At 45.8% G+C, this 19,090-nt stretch overlaps 1 protein-coding gene across 1 annotated transcript in view; it reads left to right on the forward strand.

Moving 5' to 3' along the window:
- The window catches only part of SLC1A4 (solute carrier family 1 member 4), a 30,603-nt gene extending 25,407 nt beyond the window's left edge, over positions 1–5,196 (forward strand). Inside the window, exon 8 of the mRNA XM_053588725.1 lies at positions 334–5,196. Coding sequence (XP_053444700.1) covers positions 334–568 — 235 coding nt within the window. The 3' untranslated portion in view covers positions 569–5,196. The remainder of the gene's footprint in view (positions 1–333) is intronic.
- The last annotated feature ends 13,894 nt before the right edge of the window (positions 5,197–19,090 follow it).

The raw sequence follows: 19,090 nt of genomic DNA on the forward strand, positions 1-19,090 counted from the left end.
ATATGTAGGTTTTATATGATGGCATCTATTAAATGCAAAGTATGTGTGAAACAGACCAGAATGTTCCTGCCAATTCAGAGTTGCGGACTAGGGGTGAGTGACTTGTCTGCTTCTGTGAACTTCGCTTTCCTCTACGTTTTCTACAATGAAGGTCTATTACTTTTGTAAGAATAAAAAACATTCAAAGAAATTCCATTTAAAGTAAAGGCTTATGTCCTTGGAAGTGTGCACAGTCACGACTTTTCCATGGCGTTCCGGCTGCTCGTGACAGGGGTGCTCCCCCCGGCAGCTCCTATGCAAGCTGGATGTGACATCTGCCTTCTTTCCCCCCAGGGACCGGACCACCACAGTGGTGAATGTGGAAGGGGATGCCCTGGGCGCAGGCATTCTCCACCACCTGAATCAGAAGGCAAAGAAGAAAGGGGAGCAGGAACTGAGTGAAGTGAAGGTGGAAGCCATCCCAAACTACAAGTCTGAGGAGGAGACGTCACCCTTGGTGACACACCACAACCCCGCTGTCCCTGTGGCCAGTGCCCCAGAACTGGAATCAAAGGAGTCAGTTCTGTGATGGGGTTGGGCTCTAGGCTTGTCTGCCAGCAGTGGCACCCTGCCCTGGTGGCACAGATGTGGGACATGGACACAGGGCATGCCCTCGCCGACTCTTAGCCTCCCGAGCAATGATTTGGCCCATCACTAGTCTGAGGATTACCTCTTGGCATTCACATTGGGCTCCCCACTGGGAACTGGTTACCAAGGACAAGGACACTCTGCCATTTGGCTTGATCCATGTCCAGGTGCAATTGTGTGTACACCGGGGCTCTTCTTGGAAATACCCCTTGAGCTGCCAGGCTTGGGAAATAACAGTCTTCTTGGGGTCCTGCGGCTGAGGCTTGAAAAATGCAGATGTATTCTTCATTACTCCCTCCCCCATCAGATCTATGTTGGGTGCTTTCTGGGCAAGCCTAGGGGGTTACTGTCATCTGTTACATTGCCTCGAGTCATAGAAATTAGAAAATTCCCAGATTCCTAGCTGTGCCTGGAATTTGCTGACTGGGACTCAGGTGGTTAAAGTGTTTGTGCTACAGCTAGGTGTGTGGGCTTCTGACTCGCTAGGTGCTGGAAAACCAAAGGCACCGCACAGTGTCAAGTTAGAAATATTCTGGGGAGGTATTTGCACTGCTGGGGTTGCTGGCCAGTAGCCTTAAGTAGACAATATAAATTCTAGAGTCAAGGAAATGAAGGCAGCCTGCATTGTGTGTGTGTGTGTGTGTGCATGTGCATTCCCCAGTCAGGACAGGACAGGATAGGGCACACACACAAATGTCCCTCTTCTAACTCCAGCCCTGGGGGCTTTCTGCTCCCAAGGCCTAGGCCTCTGACAGCACTGCAGCTTCATCTCCACTCACTCTGACATGGAACGGACTAGAATGGGGCCTCCTTCTCTGGAGAGGTGTGATGTCATCACATCTCTTTGTTGGTTTATTGATCTATTGTTTTAATTCGGCTAGACCCTCCCTAAAATGCTGTGTTACAGCAAAACCAAAACAACACCCTCACCAAATATACCCAGGTACTAACTGGGGCGGGGTACCCTGTTCCTGGGTTCCCAAGCCCCCAGCTTTGGCTGACTTCCGCAGACAGATCCCTTTCCTGCCAGTACATCAGAGTCTGAAATGATCAGTGAAACCGTCCATGTCCCTCCAGTTACCTGCCAACTCGGGTATACTCCAGGTGAGAGGCTTTCCTGGGGAAGACAGTGTGTCATCAGCGAGAGGGAACGCCTGAGTGCCTGCTGTTTGACTGTGGCTGCTCCGTCCCTGGGTGTGACCCACAGCAGGTCCTGGGCCTTGCTTTACCCTATTTGTAAAATGGGACTAACATCACCTGCCTCTTACCTACCTCAGAGGGATTTGGTAAGGCAAACTGTAAATCTGTGAAAACGACCATTTTGCTTCTAAAGTATATAGTGCTGATACTGCAGGCTCTTATGTTTTACCAAGTGACAGCTTTCCCCATGGAGGCGCCTCCGAGTGAACACAGCGTCTGTGAGCAAGGGCCGTGCTCTCCACGTGCCCCGATACTTCCGTCACGTCGCTTGTTGTCTTTGTAGTTACATCAGCATTAGTGTTTCCTCTTCCCGATGTCCTTCAAGTTTGAATGAACCAGCTACCCACCCCCCACCACATTTCCAGGTACCTGACTTGGTTGTGACTCCCAGACCCAGGCCATGAACGTCTTCAGCTCCTGGCCTCATTCATTCCCTCACTTCCCTGTTGCCGTGGACCCTACAGACGGAGCTACACACCTTTCTATGTGCACATCACTGAGATGACTGGGCGGGTGGGGCAGAGACCATCAAGCACCTCCTCATTTTAAAATCGGGGGCACATGCCTGTGTGGAAGGGTAGGGAAGAAGCGCAGGGCACAGCGTCGAGCCAGCAGTAGGAAGGCCCAGCTCTCCTTACACCAGCTTAGCCACTCCAGTCTCCCACAAAGTCAGGGGTGACCAGGAGTGAGCAGAGGTGCCTGGAAACTTTGACCCTCTGGCTGGAGCTTCTTGCTAATTCCCTTCTGTTCCCAAAAGGGAAACAATCACATCATTTGATTCCAAACTGCAAACATTCACTATTTTCTAGGCTTCAGGAAATCTCTTTTCTGTCCATGTACTAAGTGTGTCTACCTATACATATATACACACGTGTGTATACGCACACATGTGTGTTTGGGGTATATATAATTTTAGGTCCAATGCAAGCAAGTTTTCATTTATAGAGGAGAATTTTTAACTATAAGTTGTATGTCTTTCGTATCCTGATTTTCCCTTTTTTTTTTTTTGAGACAGCCTCAAGCTGTCACCCTGGGTAGAGTGCCACGGTGTCACAGCAACCTCTAACTCCTGGGCTTAAGAGATTCTCTTGCCTCAGCCTCCCAAGTAGCTGGGACTACAGGCACCTGCCACAACGCCCGGCTATTTTTTGGTTGTAGTTGTCATTGTTGTTCAGCAAGCCCAGGCTGGATTTGAACCCACCAGCTCTGGTGTATGTGGCTGGTGCCCTAGCCGCTTGAGCTATAGGCGCCGAGCTGATTTTTCCCATTTCTAAAGATGATTTTCACAAAGCATAGAAATTAGAGCTAGATAGTAAGACTCATTGCTTCCACCCATATCCTGGCCTGGAGTGCCCCAGTCTAGAAGCGGCTGCTTCTGTGTAACAGTCAGATCGCCCTCCCCCTGGGGCGAGAAGAGAGAGAAGCTGCCCTGTCTCTCCTGGTCTTCAGTCCACAGAGGGTCAGGACACCAGGGGTAACCGACCGGAGAAAATCTCTCTGCTCATTGTCTGGAAATGTCTCCTAACATGTTGTCATAAATATTGGTCAAATGCTGTTCATCTCTGACCGTGTTGTATGTGTGACACTTGCCTTAAAACATAGCACAGTCCTCAAAACTGAATACAGTGTTTCTATTGTTCTGCACTTCCTTGTTCCTTTCTTGCTTTACGAAGTGGCACTTACCCATAGAACTATTGCTGTCCCCGGGGGCGGCCTGTGGATGACTGGAGGGATCCTTTTTCTTGCTCCTTTCAGGGGCATGAGCCCCCAAGGCAGGATAGGCACTCAGGCGGGTGACGCTGCTATAGGGCTGATGTCACTGACCCTTCTGTGCCGCCAGGTTGCGACTGGGGAGCATCAGACAGCTTAGTTGTTTCCCACTCCACACGAGCAGGGCTCTCACAAAAAGCGTACGGGTTTGCCACCTACCTCCAAGACATTGCCTTTGTTGGGACAACTAGGTCGACAGGCCTCACCTGAGCATCTGCTGTCATCCAGGTGTCAAGCAGGAATAGCAAGGAAGAATGCCCCAGGCCATAGAAGCATCTGGGAGGTCCCTACAAGAGAACAGCTGCCCTGGCCTCTACCAGGGCCACCACCACACCCAGCCCACTTTCATGTAATATAATCTTGTTTTCAATGGTACCACATAGGCTGTTTGCCTGAGCAAGCTTTCAGCCTCCTTATTCTCTGACATTTCATCGCAGGCTCAATCTCTGGGCACTGCCCACACAAGAAACATTCAATGGCACCACATTCCAGCCCAACTAGGGAATCCAAAAGCCTCTAATAACAGGATCATCTTGTACTCACACTGGAAGCCTTGTTTCCGGACTCTGGGGCCTCTGAAGAAACAGGTCCCTGTTCCGACCTGGACATTTCCAGCTCTTTATATAATACAGAAACTGGTTTTAATTGTTGGGCAATGCCCAAAGGATGAGGAGTTAGTTTGCCCCAATCGGGGCCCTGATGGAGCGTGTTAGGAGTGATGGTTTAGACTCCTACCCTGGAGTGTGGTTGCCTTGCCTTGCTGTTGTGGAGGCTGGGTTAGTACTCGGTGATCCAGCTTTTCCATGTAACCAAATCAAGAGGAGGAATTCTACACGCTCAAGCTGCCTCTTCCCAGATGACCGAAAGGAACACTGATCTGTTGGGCCACTTGAACCTGCACAAAGGAATGTTCACTTATATCAGTGAACAGCATAGCGCAGTGAGAAGGAACATGGGCTGTCTGAGTTCCGGTCCCAGGTCTGCCACTTGCTCGCTGTGTGACCCTGGGTACAATAACATATTGTGCCTCATATTCAAAATGGGGAGAATAATTGTAGCAATCCCGTAGATTCCTGTAAGGGTGAGATGGGCTAGTATATGCAAAGTGATCAGAAAAGCCCCTGGCATGTGGCATGTGTAGTGTTGGTGTTTGCTCTCAGATCAGACAGTGGCCTGAAAGGTTACTGAGCAGCCTGTGTGCCTTTTCATCTGGACCCGACACGTGGCATGAACGCACCTGACCCCGTTGCTTGTCAGAGAGACAGGAAGACCTGTCTCAATTTGTGGGCCCCTCTGCCTGTCCCTGCCGGTATCACATAGGAGTGTGTCCATTTTCAACATTTGGTCTTAAAAATGTCTTGACAACTGCTTAAGAGAAAGTGGATTTGGTAAACAATTGTTAGGATGCACTTGAATGTTCCTTTCTCACGAAAGAAGCTTTCCATTCACTATTTTCTCTCTTCAGCTATATCCTTCCATGTTGCAGTCCAGGATGCAGACAATTCCCTGCAACCCCTGTCTTCCAGACAGGGATTGACTCTCAGCCGACACTTCACTGCTTATTCGTCACACTGGGGGAGGGTGTTGACAGCCCTGGGTCAAGTCTGGGGTCTAGTCTGCCTTGTAATCTCAGAGCCTTGCCTTGTAGGCCCTGTTACTTGGGGCTCTTGGTGAATGTGACATAGCAAGAAGGAAAATCTTAAGTCATTTGAAATAAAATGTCCGCCTCCTAAAAGAAGATAGCCATGAGTCCTCACTGGTTTTTCATCTTTTTTTTTTTGAGACAGAGCCTCACGTTGTCACCCTGGGTAGAGTGCTGTAGCATCACAGCTCACAGCAACCTCCAACTCCTGGGCTTAAGTGATTCTCCTGCCTCAGCCTCCCAAGTAGCTGGGACTACAGGCGCCCGCCACAACGCCCGGCTATTTTTTGGTTGCAGCCATCATTGTTATTTGGCACCCCCTCCCACACACACACACACACCACCACCCCCCATGCTAGATTTGAACCCTCCAGCTCAGGTATAAGTGGCTGGCCCCTTAGCCGCTTGAGCCACAGGCGCCGAGCCTGGTTTTTCATCTTTTCAGAGAGCTGGAACTGAGTATCCTAAAATTTCTCAGATCAGATTCTCACACCTAAAGTCTTCGTCCTGGGAGAAATAAATCAAAGAGTGTTGGGCTGGATGCTTAGTAGATTTATGATTATTTGGAGCATGACATGAGACTGCAATGATAGCCTTGGGATTCTTAGGGTGGTTTATAGCAGGTAAACTCTTCCTAGTGGACAATTCCCAAAGTTCTGCCCTCAGGGGGAAAGAAAGCCATGCATAAAGCTCAGAATCCTTCCTTCTTTGAAGAAGTACTCAGTGTCCTGGGTCAGGAAAGATTCAGTATCTCTTTGCTTTTTTGTTAAAATAATAGCTTTATTGGGATTTAATATGCATACTATATACCATAAAAATCATCCTTTCAAAGTACACAGTTCAGCAGTTTTTAGTATACACACAATTGTGCAACCATCACAACAATGTAATTCCAAAAGATTTTCATCACCCCAAAAAGAAACAAAGGCAGCTGACAACCACTAATCTACTTTCTGTCTTTACGGATTTGCCTATTCTGGACATTTCATGTAAATAGAATCACAAAATCTTTTCCTCTTACAGATATATCCCGGATAAAGAGAATTGACGTTCAAACCATAACCACTGTCTGCTTTCCCACTACACACCATTCTCCCCACACCCCCTTAAAGGGGCCTCTTAACCATCAAATACAGGGTCAATCATTTTAGTCTGTGCTGTTTTTCATCTATTCAGAAAGGATTCTTTTTACATGAGGGGTTGGACCAAAAAAAAATTTTTTTTAGTTAATTCATTAACCAGAATACTTAATTAGAAGAGCCTATTGTGTAAACAAGCATGTTTAAGTCCATAAATTTAGAATAGACTGCATGCTGAGTTAAAATGTCTGGATTATGGCAACTGGTTGTGTGAATACTGGCTGGGCTGCAGCACGTGCAGTTTCGTGGGGTGCCCATTCACATGGTGTCCCATGTGGATGCCATTTTCAAGCCACATGCAGTATGCTGCCTTTGAGCTTATAATGCGGCAGACCTGAACTCCTGGGGTAAGTTGGAGTTACAGGTTTAAATCACACTCAAACATAAAGCATGTGGAATCTGTCTTCCCTATAAGTATTTTTCTTGGAATAGGTATGGGCTAATGCGTTTCAGAGGCAATAGTGTTGCAGTCAAGAGGAACTTTTGTGAGTGTGTGTGAGAGAGAGAAAGAGAGAGAGAGAGACAGTGTTTCACTCTGTCACCCAGGCTAGAGTGCAGTGGTATCATCACAGCTCATTACAACCTCAAATCCTGGACTCAAGTGATCTTCATGCCTCAGCCTGCTGGGTGTCTGGGACTAAAGATTCATGCCACCATATCTGGCTAAAAATTTTCTATTTTTTGTGGAGACAGGGAGTGGGGTGGTTCACTCTTGCTCAGGCCTCCCATAGTGCTACGATTACAGGCGTGAGGCACCATGCAAGAAGAATGTTCTTAATCAGCTTCACCATCATGATTTTCCCATCTGTGGCATTCCTCTAACAAGGCATCTACGTTGCTTGCTAGACCCTTTGTAACATCAGTACATTGACACCTTACAGGCTTCCACTTCTAGCCAAGACCCTTTAAAAGAACCAATCTTCGTCCCTGCACTCCGTCTCCAAGAGTGCAGGGTTATCTTCAGTACCACTTTGTCGATACCAGGTCAAAACCCAACAAACTAAAGAACCAATTACAACCAATTTTTTGTAATTTTTTCTTTATGTTGGCTTCATACACGAAAAACCATCATACAACCAAACCAATCTCATCACAAAAATGTAGCCCGCTCCATTCAGTCCTCCATAAACAAAGTACAGCGATGGACCAAGGATGAACAAGGCCAGATGACAAAGAGTGCAGTGTTATCTTCAGTATCATTTTGTTGATACCAGGTCAAAAGCAACAAACTAATCTGTAGTGTGGAGGTCAGTTTAGTACACTCCTTCAGGCAGAAGGAGCGGGTAGTGACCAGGAGGGACGAGAGGTGCCTCTAGAATTGCTGGCAATGTTCTATTTCTTAATCTGGATGAGTGTTTGCTTTATGATAATTTATCAAGTTGCACACTTAAGTTTTATGTACTTTTCCATAAGTGAGAAAGAAAAGACAACAACGTGCGGGGGGGTGGGGGTGGGGTGTTAATTAGGAGCTGGAGGAAGGTCCAAATCTTTGTAGTGGTTACTGCTCACTTTGGATGACTGTGTCTTTTCTCAGGTGTCCTGTGACCTCTCAAATTCTCTCATCTAATTGCATGTTGATTATCAAGAAAAAGAATCAACAAACTATGGCCCACCGGCCAAAGCCAGCCCACCACCTGTTTTTGTGTGGCCCGTGCGTGGGCACTGCTCTGGCACCCTAGCAGCATGAGCCACAGAGACCAAGCTTGGGTGTCTCCATCCACCCAAGTCAGGGCCGACTTGCCCACAGGCACAGTAACCCACAGGCCCTAGGGCCCACAGTGATTTTAGGAGCCCATGAAAAAAATGTATTTAAAACATAACCATGCCTTGATTATATTTGTCTTTATACTTAACACAGTTATAAAATATAACTTTAAACATTTTAAAATGTTAAAATGGAGGAAAGACCCATGAAGGCAAAGGTGCCAAGGCCCATGAAAGTCATAAGCAACCTGGCCCTTGCTCCCCCCAGCACGAGCCTCCTTGGTTGGTGGTAGCATCTCACCCCTGGTGACCACCCCATGTGGTCCCCACCACCTATGTGTTGTGGACTTCACTGTTGGCAACTGCAGGTGAGATTCCAAGCACCAGAATCTTAGGCCAGGAGTCAGCAACTCAGTGAATTGCCTCACCTCTGACCAGTGGTCAAGTCAAGCTCCTCCCATCAAGTCAGTGGTTCTTTGTCCTGAGAATATCTCCATCCACTGGGGATGGCTCCTCCAGGCAAATGGTGCAGGGTAGTATGCGACAGGAGTTTTCTCTTTTCTTTTTTAAGAACCTACAAGATACTCTCAATTTTGCCCCTTCTCCAGAAAACCTAAGTAATTTACTATCTTGTCCTTTATGGAAAAAGTCTGCTTTTCCATAAGATATAATCTAAAGATTATATCATATTTCCCCCCCTCTCCTGACCCATTTGCCACTGGTATCATTTGGTAAAAGCCAAGTATGAACTATGTTGTAACGTTAACCCTAGGAAAGAAGGTTCAGCCATCCCAATCCTAGGACAAAGAATGTTTTGGACAAGGAAAATGGCCTAAGATTTGTTGGTTGGCTGGTTGAACAGATAAACTAAAGCATATATCTAAGGGGTCTCCAAGATGGCCCCCAATTATAACTGCCTGCTAGTATTCACGATTTGTCTAGTATCTATCCGCACCAAATAGGCCTGGTTTGTATAAACAATGGGATATTGTGGAAATGAGGGTTTGGAACTTTTACAGTTTTACTTTCATAAAAGACATTAGGACTTCTACCTTGCTCACTCATGGATCTCACTCTGGAGGAAGCCAGCAGCCATGTTGAGCAGTGATCATGTCAAGCAATCATCATGGGGAGAAACTGAAGCATCCTGTTGAGAGTCAGCATCAACTTACCCATCACATGAGCACATCATCTTGGAAACAGATTCTGCAGGCCTAGTTAAGCTTTCAGATGACTACAGCCCAAACAGTCACCTTGACTACAGCCTGGAGCCAGAACTCCACTCTTGAATTCTTGACCTGTAGAAAATGTGGGACATAAATGTTTGTTACTCGTTTAAGCTGTTGAGTTCAGGGGGTAATTTGTTACACAACAATAGAGAAATAAAACTATGCAATTAGAATAGAAATCTCGCTAAAGTGTTGTCATGAACCATGGGAAGCAGAGTTAAAGTACTATCTCTCAGCTCCAAGATGTTAAACAATATTTAGATTTGGTTGTCCATAAATTCTGTTTGTATATAAAAAAAAATTATCCTGCAGGGCCTGGTGGTTCATGCCTGTGATCCTAGCACTCTGGGAATCTGAGGTGGGAGGATCCCTCAAGCTCAGGAGTTCAAGACTAGCTTGAGCAAAAGCAAGACCCAGTCTCTACTAAAAATAGAAAAATTAGCTGGGCGTTGTGGCAGGCACCTGTAGTCCCAGCAACTTGGGAAGCTGAGGCAAGAAGACCACTTGAACCCAGGAGGTTGAGGTTGCTGTAAACTAGGCTGAGGCCACAGCACTCTAGCCTGGGGCAACACAGTAAGACTCTGACTCAGGAAAAAAAGAAAGAAAAATATGTATGTACATGTGCATATACATATATATATAACCCTTATTTTTTGTATTTTTTTCTTTATGTTGGCTTCATACATGAAAAACCATCAACTGTTCACAGCTGTTAAACAGCTTTCAAATATAATTCATATACTACACCATTAAAGTGCATAATTCAGTGGTTTTTGACATATTCACAGAGTTGTACAAACAGCACTACAGTCAATTTTCGAACATTTTCTTCACCTACAAAAGAAACTCCATATCCCTTAGCAGTCACTCTCCATTCTGCCCTCTTAGCCCCCTACAGCCCTAGACAACCGCTGTCTACCTTTTGTCTCTACAAGTTGGCCTATGCTAGGTATTTCCTGTAATATATGGTCTGACTGCCTTCTTTCACTGAGCATACCATATTACAGCATGCACTACAGTACTATCAGTACTTTTTTTGCTAAATCATATTTTACGGATAGACCATGTTTTACTTATCCATTCATCTGTTAATAGTTATTCCCACTTTTTGACTATTATGAATAACATATTTAATATAAATAAATAATATGCATGTATGAACATATACATACAAGTTTTTGTGTGGGCATATGTCTTAATTTCTCTTGAGCATATTCTTTTGGGCATATACTTAGGATTTAATTTCACTTGGGCAGATATCTATATAATTCCACCTAAGAGTGGAATTTCTGGGCCACATGGTAACTCTTTAACCTTTTTGAGGACCTTCCAGACTGTTTTCCAAGGTGGCTGCACTATTTTACGTCTCCATCAGCAGTGCACGAAGGTTCTGATTTCTCTACATTCTCACCAACATTTGTTATTATTATCTTTTTTTCTTAGAGCCTCAAGCTGTCCTGGGTAGAGTGCGGTGGCATCACAGCTAACAGCAACCTCCAATTCCTGGGCTCAGGCGGTTCTCCTGCCTCCACCTCCCAAGTAGCTGGGACTACAGGTACCTGCCACAACGCCCGGCTATTTTTTTTTTTTTTTGGTTGCAGCCATCATTGTTGTTTGGCGGGCCTGGGCTGAATTCGACCTGCCAGCTCAGGTATATGTGGCTGGTGCCTTAGCCGCTTGAGCCACAGGCGCCAAACCTGTTTTTTTTTTTAAATTATAGCCATCCTTAGAGAAGTGAAGTGATACCTCACTGTGATATTTATTTGCATTTCCCTGATGGCTAATGATTCTGAGCATCTTTTCATGTGTTCATTGGCCACTTGTGTGTTTTCCTTGATCAGTGATTATTTTTAGAACTATGCTATTTGTCATCATGAAGAATGATAAATGTAAGATTATACTTAAATTTCTTTCTTGAGTTGAGATTAGACATTCTTGCGATTTAAGCAGGATCACTTTTTATCCAGTTCTGTATAAACTGAGCGTAGGTTTATATTAGTCAGAATTGAACAAATCTTTCAAATAATGAGCTTAATGCTGGCAAAATTGTACTTCTAATGCTGAAATCAAATGTGTTTTTATATACTTATAAATAGGGACAAGGCTGAGTTTTTAGTTTTCCATTAAGACACTCAGATAATCTCTTTCCATAGGCAAGGACTGCCCGGCAACGATTCCAAGGCCCCCAAATACCCAGATCCCTCTGGGGTGACCCAACTGTGAAACTATTATTATATCACTGACCTCGTGGCATCATAGGCACACAATAAATGCCTGTAGAACAACTGGCAAGAAGAAATGAGAAATGGATGAAAAATTGAGCCTCCCCGGGACAGTGGGATGATTCTAGCAGGTGGCTTGAATCTAACAGCAGAAATGTACAGACGATTTTCCTGTTAGCAGCTTTGTTCTCTACAAAATGAACTCTCTGTCTACAAAATGGGGCACTGAAGCTCTGGCAAGGCACTGCTGAGTCTTAGGATGACTATACGCATATTCACCACCTTGCAGGGCTCTCCAGGGGAACAGCCCTCCTTAGCAGCCCCCCACATCCTGAGACCCAGGGAAAGTGAGCATATCAGGGCCCCTTCCTCAATAAATTGCAAGTTTCTTGTCCAGGAAGCACTGATTTGACCAATTTTCACTTTACTAGTGAGCATTGAAAGGCATTAGCCTGATACACACAAGATAGCTAATCAAGATAGCTAATGTATATCTTGAAGGTTTAGGAAAGAAAAGCAAAATATTTGGAAACTCAGCCTGTCCATCAGAACCCAATCCAGTCTGCCCCTGAGGGTGACAGTCAGGGACAGGAACATAACCATTTTTAGTAAATCTATGACCTGGTAGGAACATGAATAATTGCCCCTAGAAAACCAGCATCATGACAGCCATTGCAGTACATTGAGCTCCATAGAGACAGCGCCGGGGTAAGTGAGAGCCAGACGGGCACTGGGCGACTCTGTGCCTCGCTGAGGAAAAATAACTAAACATGGGCAAGGGAGATCCTAAGAAGCCGAGAGGCAAAATGTCATCATAGGCATTCTTTGTGCAAACTTGTCGGGAGGAGCACAAGAAGAAGCACCCAGATGCTTCAGTCAACTTCTCAGAGTTTTCTAAGAAGTGCTCAGAGAGGTGGAAGACCATGTCTGCTAAAGAGAAAGGGAAATTTGAAGATATGGCAAAGGCGGACAAGGCCCCTTATGACAGAGAAATGAAAACCTACATCCCTCCTAAAGGGGAAACAAAAAGAAGGTCAAGGATCCCAATGCACCCAAGAGGCCTCCTTCGGCCTTTTTCTTGTTCTGTTCTGAGTATCGCCCCAAGATCAAAGGAGAACATCCTGGCCTATCCATTGGTGATGTCGCAAAGAAGCTGGGGGAGATGTGGAATAACACTGCTGCGGATGACACGCAGCCTGATGAAAAAAAGGCTGCAAAGCTGAAGGAAAAATACGAAAAGGATATTGCTGCAGACCGAGCTAAAGGAAAGCCTGAGGCAGCAAAAAGGGAGTCGTCAAGGCTGAAAAAAGCAAGAAAAAGAAGGAGGAGGAGGAGGATGAAGAGGATGATGATGATGATGATGAATATGTTGGTTCTAGCACAGTTTTTTTTCCTTGTCTATAAAGCATTTAACCCCCCTGTACACAACTCACTCCTTTTAAAGAAAAAAATTGAAATGTAAGGCTGTGTAAGATTTGTTTCTAAACTGTGCAGTGTCTTCTTTTGTATAGTTAACACACTAGTGAATGTGTCTTTAGATATCCCTGTCCTGGTGGTATTTTTAATAGCCACTAACCTTGCCTGGTACAGTGTGGGGGTTGTAAATTGGCATGGAAATTTAAAGCAGGTTCTTGTTGGTGCACAGCACAAATTAGTTATATATGGGGATGGTGGTTTTTTCATCTTCATTTGTCTCTGATGCAGCTTATATGAAATAATTGTTGTTAACAAAAAAATAAAAAAAAAAAGAAAGAATTGTTGTTCTGTTAACTGAATACCACTCTGTAATTGCAAAAAAAATGTTGCAGCTGTTTTGTTCACATTCTGAATGCTTCTAAGTAAATACAATTTTTTTAATTAAAAAAAAGAAACCAGCATCACTTTGTAAATATGGATGACAGGATGAAGTTACAAATCATGAAGACATTCAAAGATCTTTTAAGGACTGAATAATATTTTTAAAAAATGACTGAATAATATTATCATTGCTTTAATGTTTTGTAGCAGTTTGCTTCTTCCAAAATTCCCTCTTTTCCAGCAGGCAACGTGATGGAGGAAGGGCAATGACCAAGGGAGAAGGCTGCATGGAGGGAGGTGGGGGTGTGATGCATAATCGTGGGGTGCTGGGTGGTCCCTTCACCTTCCTGCAAACTGAGGGAGTTGCACTAGATGGTCCCTGAGTTCTACTCTTCTGCTCCGGTGCTGATGGCATGTGGAATCAAATCATGGAAAAGGACTTTCCGAGAGGAAAAGGAAAACAGGAATAAAAGTCCACAGTGGTGTTTGTCTTGCCACTGGCTCCTAGCCCTGGCTGCACTCTGGGAACTTTAGAAAATCTCCTTACCCAGGGTATAGACCAAAGCAAATAATCAAAATTTCTGGTAGAGGGTGGGGGGGACTCAAGCACCAGTATTTCTAAATCTGCAGATTTGTAAATGTGCAGACAAGATCTAGAGCTGCTGGGTCAGCAGCACTGAGGCAGGCTGAGGAGCTCTGCATTTAACCCACTCCCAGCCGAGTCTTGGGCGTGTGAATGCTTGAGAACCACAGACCTATCTAGCACTCTGGTCGGTGTGGTGGATTGCCTAAGCTGGAGACCAGCCTGAGCAAGAGCGAGACCCCGTCTCTAAAATAGCAGAGTATTGTGGCGGGTGCCTATAGTCCCAGCTACTTGGGAGGTTGAGGCAAGAGAATCACTTGAGCCCAAGAGTTTGAGGTTGCTGTGACCTGTGACACCATAGCACTCTACCCAGGGTGACAAAGCGAGACTCTGTCTCAAAAAAAAAAGAGAGAGAGAGAGAGACAGAGAGAGAACCACAGACCTAGAAAAAGTCAGCATCTGTGGGCACCCCTGGCTCATGGTCTTTGCTATAAAACTCCATTCTAGGTAATGCCCCCAAATTTCTAACTAGAGTAGCCACGGATGACTTCATCTGAGGAGAATTCTGCTCTTGTTTGTATCTGTCTGACAAGGAGTGATCTTGCCCTAGACAAAAAGGCAATGCAATTCTTATCCTGGTTTTTGTGAAGAGGATGATTACAGGATCATCTTTACATTTCTCACCTTGCTGACTGTGGTTCCACTAATAATCAAAGATTCCCCAACCTGAATTTTGTCCAAAAGTACCAGAATTCTTTTAGGAGAGACAGTCTTTGAATGGGAAGTTTATCTCCAGCCATGAATGCAAGTTATGAGGACAACCTATGTGGTTACTTCTCTGAAGCCCCAGAAGACAGACACTGTGGAGAGAGAAAAAAAGCCACATTCATGAAGCCAAATAGGGCAGAGTAGAAAGCTGCTCCCAGCGACTCTCAACCTCTAATGAGACTCTCAGCCTCATTAGAAGGCCCACACTTAAAAATGCCAGTGCCTCACCCACAAAGATTCTGATTAGATTGGTCCAGTTTGGACTTGCATGTCGGTATTTTATTTATTTATTTATTTATTTATTTATTTATTTATTCATTTTGAGACAGAGTCTCACTATGTCGCCCTCGTAGAGTGCCATAGCATCACAGCTCACAGCAACCTCAAACTCTTGGACTTAAGCGATTCTCTTGCCTCAACCTCCTAAGTAGCTGGGACTACACACGCCCACCACAACACCTGGCTATTTTTGTTGTTGTTGTTGTTGTTTAGCTGGCCCAGAGCTGGGTTTGAACCTGCCCGCCTCGGTGTATGTGGCTGGCATCCTAACTGCTAAGCAACGGGCACAGAGCCCATTCAGTATTTCAGACCCCCAGGCGATTAGAATGCACAGCCAAGGCTGCAAATCACTGCGCCGCCCCCTCCGTGCCCCTTTCTTAGCACTGGTGTCTTCTCTCCCTGTCTACTCAGTGCTGTTTATGCAAAGCATCTCCAGGTGGCTTTCAATGTCTCTGTATTCAAACTTCCTACCACCTGCCCTTTTGTACAATAAAAGCACATATACCACACGTGGTATTGTTCTATGCAAAGCAGATAGAGCTGCTCATGTGAGAAATTACATTATTAAAGAAAAGAGTTACACAGACCTTTTCACAGCACCCACTATTGGGCAAGTGTGGTCTGTGCTCTCGGGGCATGGTGCACGGGGAACTCCGCATCGGTGCGCTCTTGGGCTTTGTTCCGTCATTTTGAGTCCTGCAAGCTGATCTGTCCATTTCCCTGGGTGTTTGTGTTCTCGTGGTAATAGCTGTCAAAGGACATGCAAATGACAGTGCTGGAGGTGCCACAAAAGTGCCAAGGAAGAGTTTCAGGCTGGATGTCAACATGAACACCTTTGAGGAAGTGGGTGAGGGAATGGAGGGTACGAGCCAGCAGTCGGGTAGGGTGTGCTGGAACCCCACAGGCTGATAAACATCAGAGCCGAGGAGGGAGAAGCCAAAACTCTGAACAAGTCTGAAGAAAGTGTAACAGGAGACTTTGACAACTTCAAGGGATTTGGAGACAATACTCTCAAAACATGTCTTTTGAGCCCATGCTGAGTATCTCTGATTTGGGAAGAGTATTCTCAAGTCAAATGGTTCCTGTTACAGATAACAGAATCTACTCTAGTTTCCAAAAGCAGAACAGTATTGACTATGGGGGACTATTAAGTACAGAATTTGGGGGAGGGATAGAAAAAGAGGTAGGTTGCTAAAAGCCGGGAACAATATAGCTAAGAGTTCTAGAACTATTCTGACAACAGTTCTGTTGCTGCTGCCCACCTGTGATATTAGGAACCGTGCAGTGAGTGGACCCTCCCCCAGAGCTACCCCGATCTGATCTCCCAGAGCTACCAACCCTGTCTGGCTCACATCCACTTTCCCAGACCCGGCCTCTGAGTTTCACACAGGTGCTCTGCTTGGCAGACCTGCAAGGAAGTGTGGGAAAGCAGTTTCTCGGTGACAGGAGTTAGATGGGGCTGCGAGTAGCCACTCTGCAGAGTCTGCCGCTGCTCCGGCTCACAGGACACATGCCCCATTCCAGACAACGTCTGGATTCCCCGCAGTGCTGTCACACGACAAACGCAAAGCTGCTGTGAATGAATGAATACGTCAAACCTTCTCGTGATGCTCCTGTCTGCCAGCCAGAGGCTCCGTTTCTGTGTTGTCACTCTTTTTGAGCAAAATTTGTTTTACAGCTATTTGAGTATTTTATTGCATGTGCCCTGTTCTCTCTCGGAGAGGACAACTAAGAAATGAAAAGTAACAACATGTTATAAGAGTCATAGGTCTTAAAAATCTTACAAAACTGGCTCGGTGCCTGTAGCACAGTGGTTACGGTGCCAGCCACATACAGCAAGGGTGGTGGATTCAGGCCCAGGCCAGCTAAACAACAATGACAACGGTAACAAAAAATAGCCAGGCATTGTGGCAGGTGCTTGTAGTCCCAGCTACTTGGGAGGTTGAGACAAGAGAATCACTTAAGCTCAAGAGTTTGAGGTTGCTGTGAGCTGTGACGCCATTGCACTCTATCGAGGACGACATAGTGGGACTCTGTCTCAAAAAAAAAAAAAGAAAACTTACAAAACTGAAACAAACATTAAAAATACCAGTAGTACCCAAAGCAGTCAATCTATAACCTCAACAAGAACTCATTGGAAAAAGAGATCTTAGCAGTTTATCCGTTTAAACTGCTAAGACTGTGTTATTGAAAAATTATGACTGTTGTGGACAGTGCCTGTGGCTCAAAGGAGCAGGGCGCCGGCGCCATATGCCGGAGGTGGCGTGTTCAAACCCAGCCCTGGCCAAAAACAAAAACAAAAAAAAAGAAAAGAAAAATATGACTATTGCACAAAGAGTCACTAGGAATTTTACAGTTGTCATTATCTCTCTGGGAGTTGATCCCCCTTATAATACGGAGGGCTGTTACTAACCTTTGCACATTCTCTCTCAGATGCAGTTTCCAGGCTCCATTAATGTCTGACACTGGGCATCGCTCTACAAAGAGAAGCTGGAGAACAGGTGTGGGGGAAGAAGAGGAAGGACCTGCAGGTGGGGCCCATTGTGGTGCCTCCCTGGGCCAGCTCTCCAGAACTCACCGCTTTGGCCATCAGCTGCCAGCCCAACTGCCCTGCTCAGGTGCCAACACCAGCCAGCGTGTGACAGCCCAGGCAGGAGGCACAGCTAGACACTCAGTCCCTATCCTTGTGGCTCACTCGTGCTGCTCCCCACCACCCTTATCTAGGAGTGAGGTGAAGACACTGGGAAAGTCTCTTCTCTCCACCACAGTAACAGGGGTTTGGAGGAGCCGTCCAGGTGAGGGCTCATGGAGTGTCCATTGTGTGTATGATGTCATCAGCCACATGGGGGTGGACATTTGTCCTGTGCATGGTCTCTTCTTGTGGGCTAAAATGAAATCCTCTTTATTCTTTTGATGTAATGTTGTGTCCTTACAAACCTACTTTCTGGGGTGGTGCCTGTGGCTCAGTTGGCAAGGCGCCAGCCCCATATACCGAGGGTGTTGGGTTCAAACCCTGCCCCGGCCAAACTGCAACAAAAAAATAGCCAGGTGTTATGGCAGGCGCCTATAGTCCCAGCTACTCGGGAGGCTGAGGCAAGAGAATCGCTTAAGCTCAGGAGTTAGAGGTTGCTGTGAGCTGTGTGATGCCACAGCACTCTACCGAGGGCCATAAAGTGAGACTCTGTCTCTACAAAAAAAAAAAAAAACACAAACCTACTTTCTGTGTGTTAATTTAACAGAGCGCAGTCTTATGCTGCTGAGAAAACCACCACCGTGTCCCATGGGGCACCTACCCTGGTGTGAATAGCAAACTCCTGGTCTTTCTTTTTTTAGAGACAGAGTCTTCACTTTGTCACCCTCAGTAGAGTGCTGTGACATCACAGCTCATAGCAACCTCCAGCTCTTGGGCTTAGGCGATTCTCTGGCCTCAGCCTCCCAAGTAGCTGGGACTACAGACGCCCACCACGATGCCCGGCTATTTTTTGTTGCAGTTTGGCCAGGGCCGGGTTTGAACTTGCCACCCTCGGTATGTGGGGCCGGTGCCCTATTCTGAGCCACAGGCGACTCCCGCAAACTCCTGGTCTTAGAGCTAATTTTTTTTTTTTTTTAAAGAAATGGCTTGGAACTTCTCCAAATAACAAAAAGTGTTTTAATTGGGGGCCAAGGGAGGAATTACTGGAGCTAGGAGGTCACCCTATGGCTAAGTGTCCAAAAAGGAGGCCTAGGGTCCCCCCATATATTTGCAATTAATCTTTTTACCCAGAAAGGCAAAGTGAAATACCAGGCCAAAATTTGCCAAAATTCTGCCTATAATGGTGCTTTGGTCTTCCATGTTAGAATCCGTAGGCCACAGTATATGCTTAGACTAGTGTTTCCTAGAAACTTGTTAGGATATGTAAATTTTTAGGCCACTCCAGACCATCTGAGTTTTTGTTTTGTTTTGCTTTGTTTTTTTGAGACAGAGCCTCAAGCTGTCGCCCTGGGTAGAGTGCCGTAGTGTCACAGCTCACAGCAACCTCCAACTCCTGGACTCAAGTGATTCTCCTGCCTCAGCCTCCCAAGTAGCTGGGATTACAGGTGCCCGCCACAATGCCCAGCTATTTTTTGGTTGCAGCCGTCATTGTTGTTTG

Source organism: Nycticebus coucang, chromosome 4 (assembly GCF_027406575.1).
Source record: "Nycticebus coucang isolate mNycCou1 chromosome 4, mNycCou1.pri, whole genome shotgun sequence".
NCBI classification, from domain to species: domain Eukaryota; kingdom Metazoa; phylum Chordata; class Mammalia; order Primates; family Lorisidae; genus Nycticebus; species Nycticebus coucang.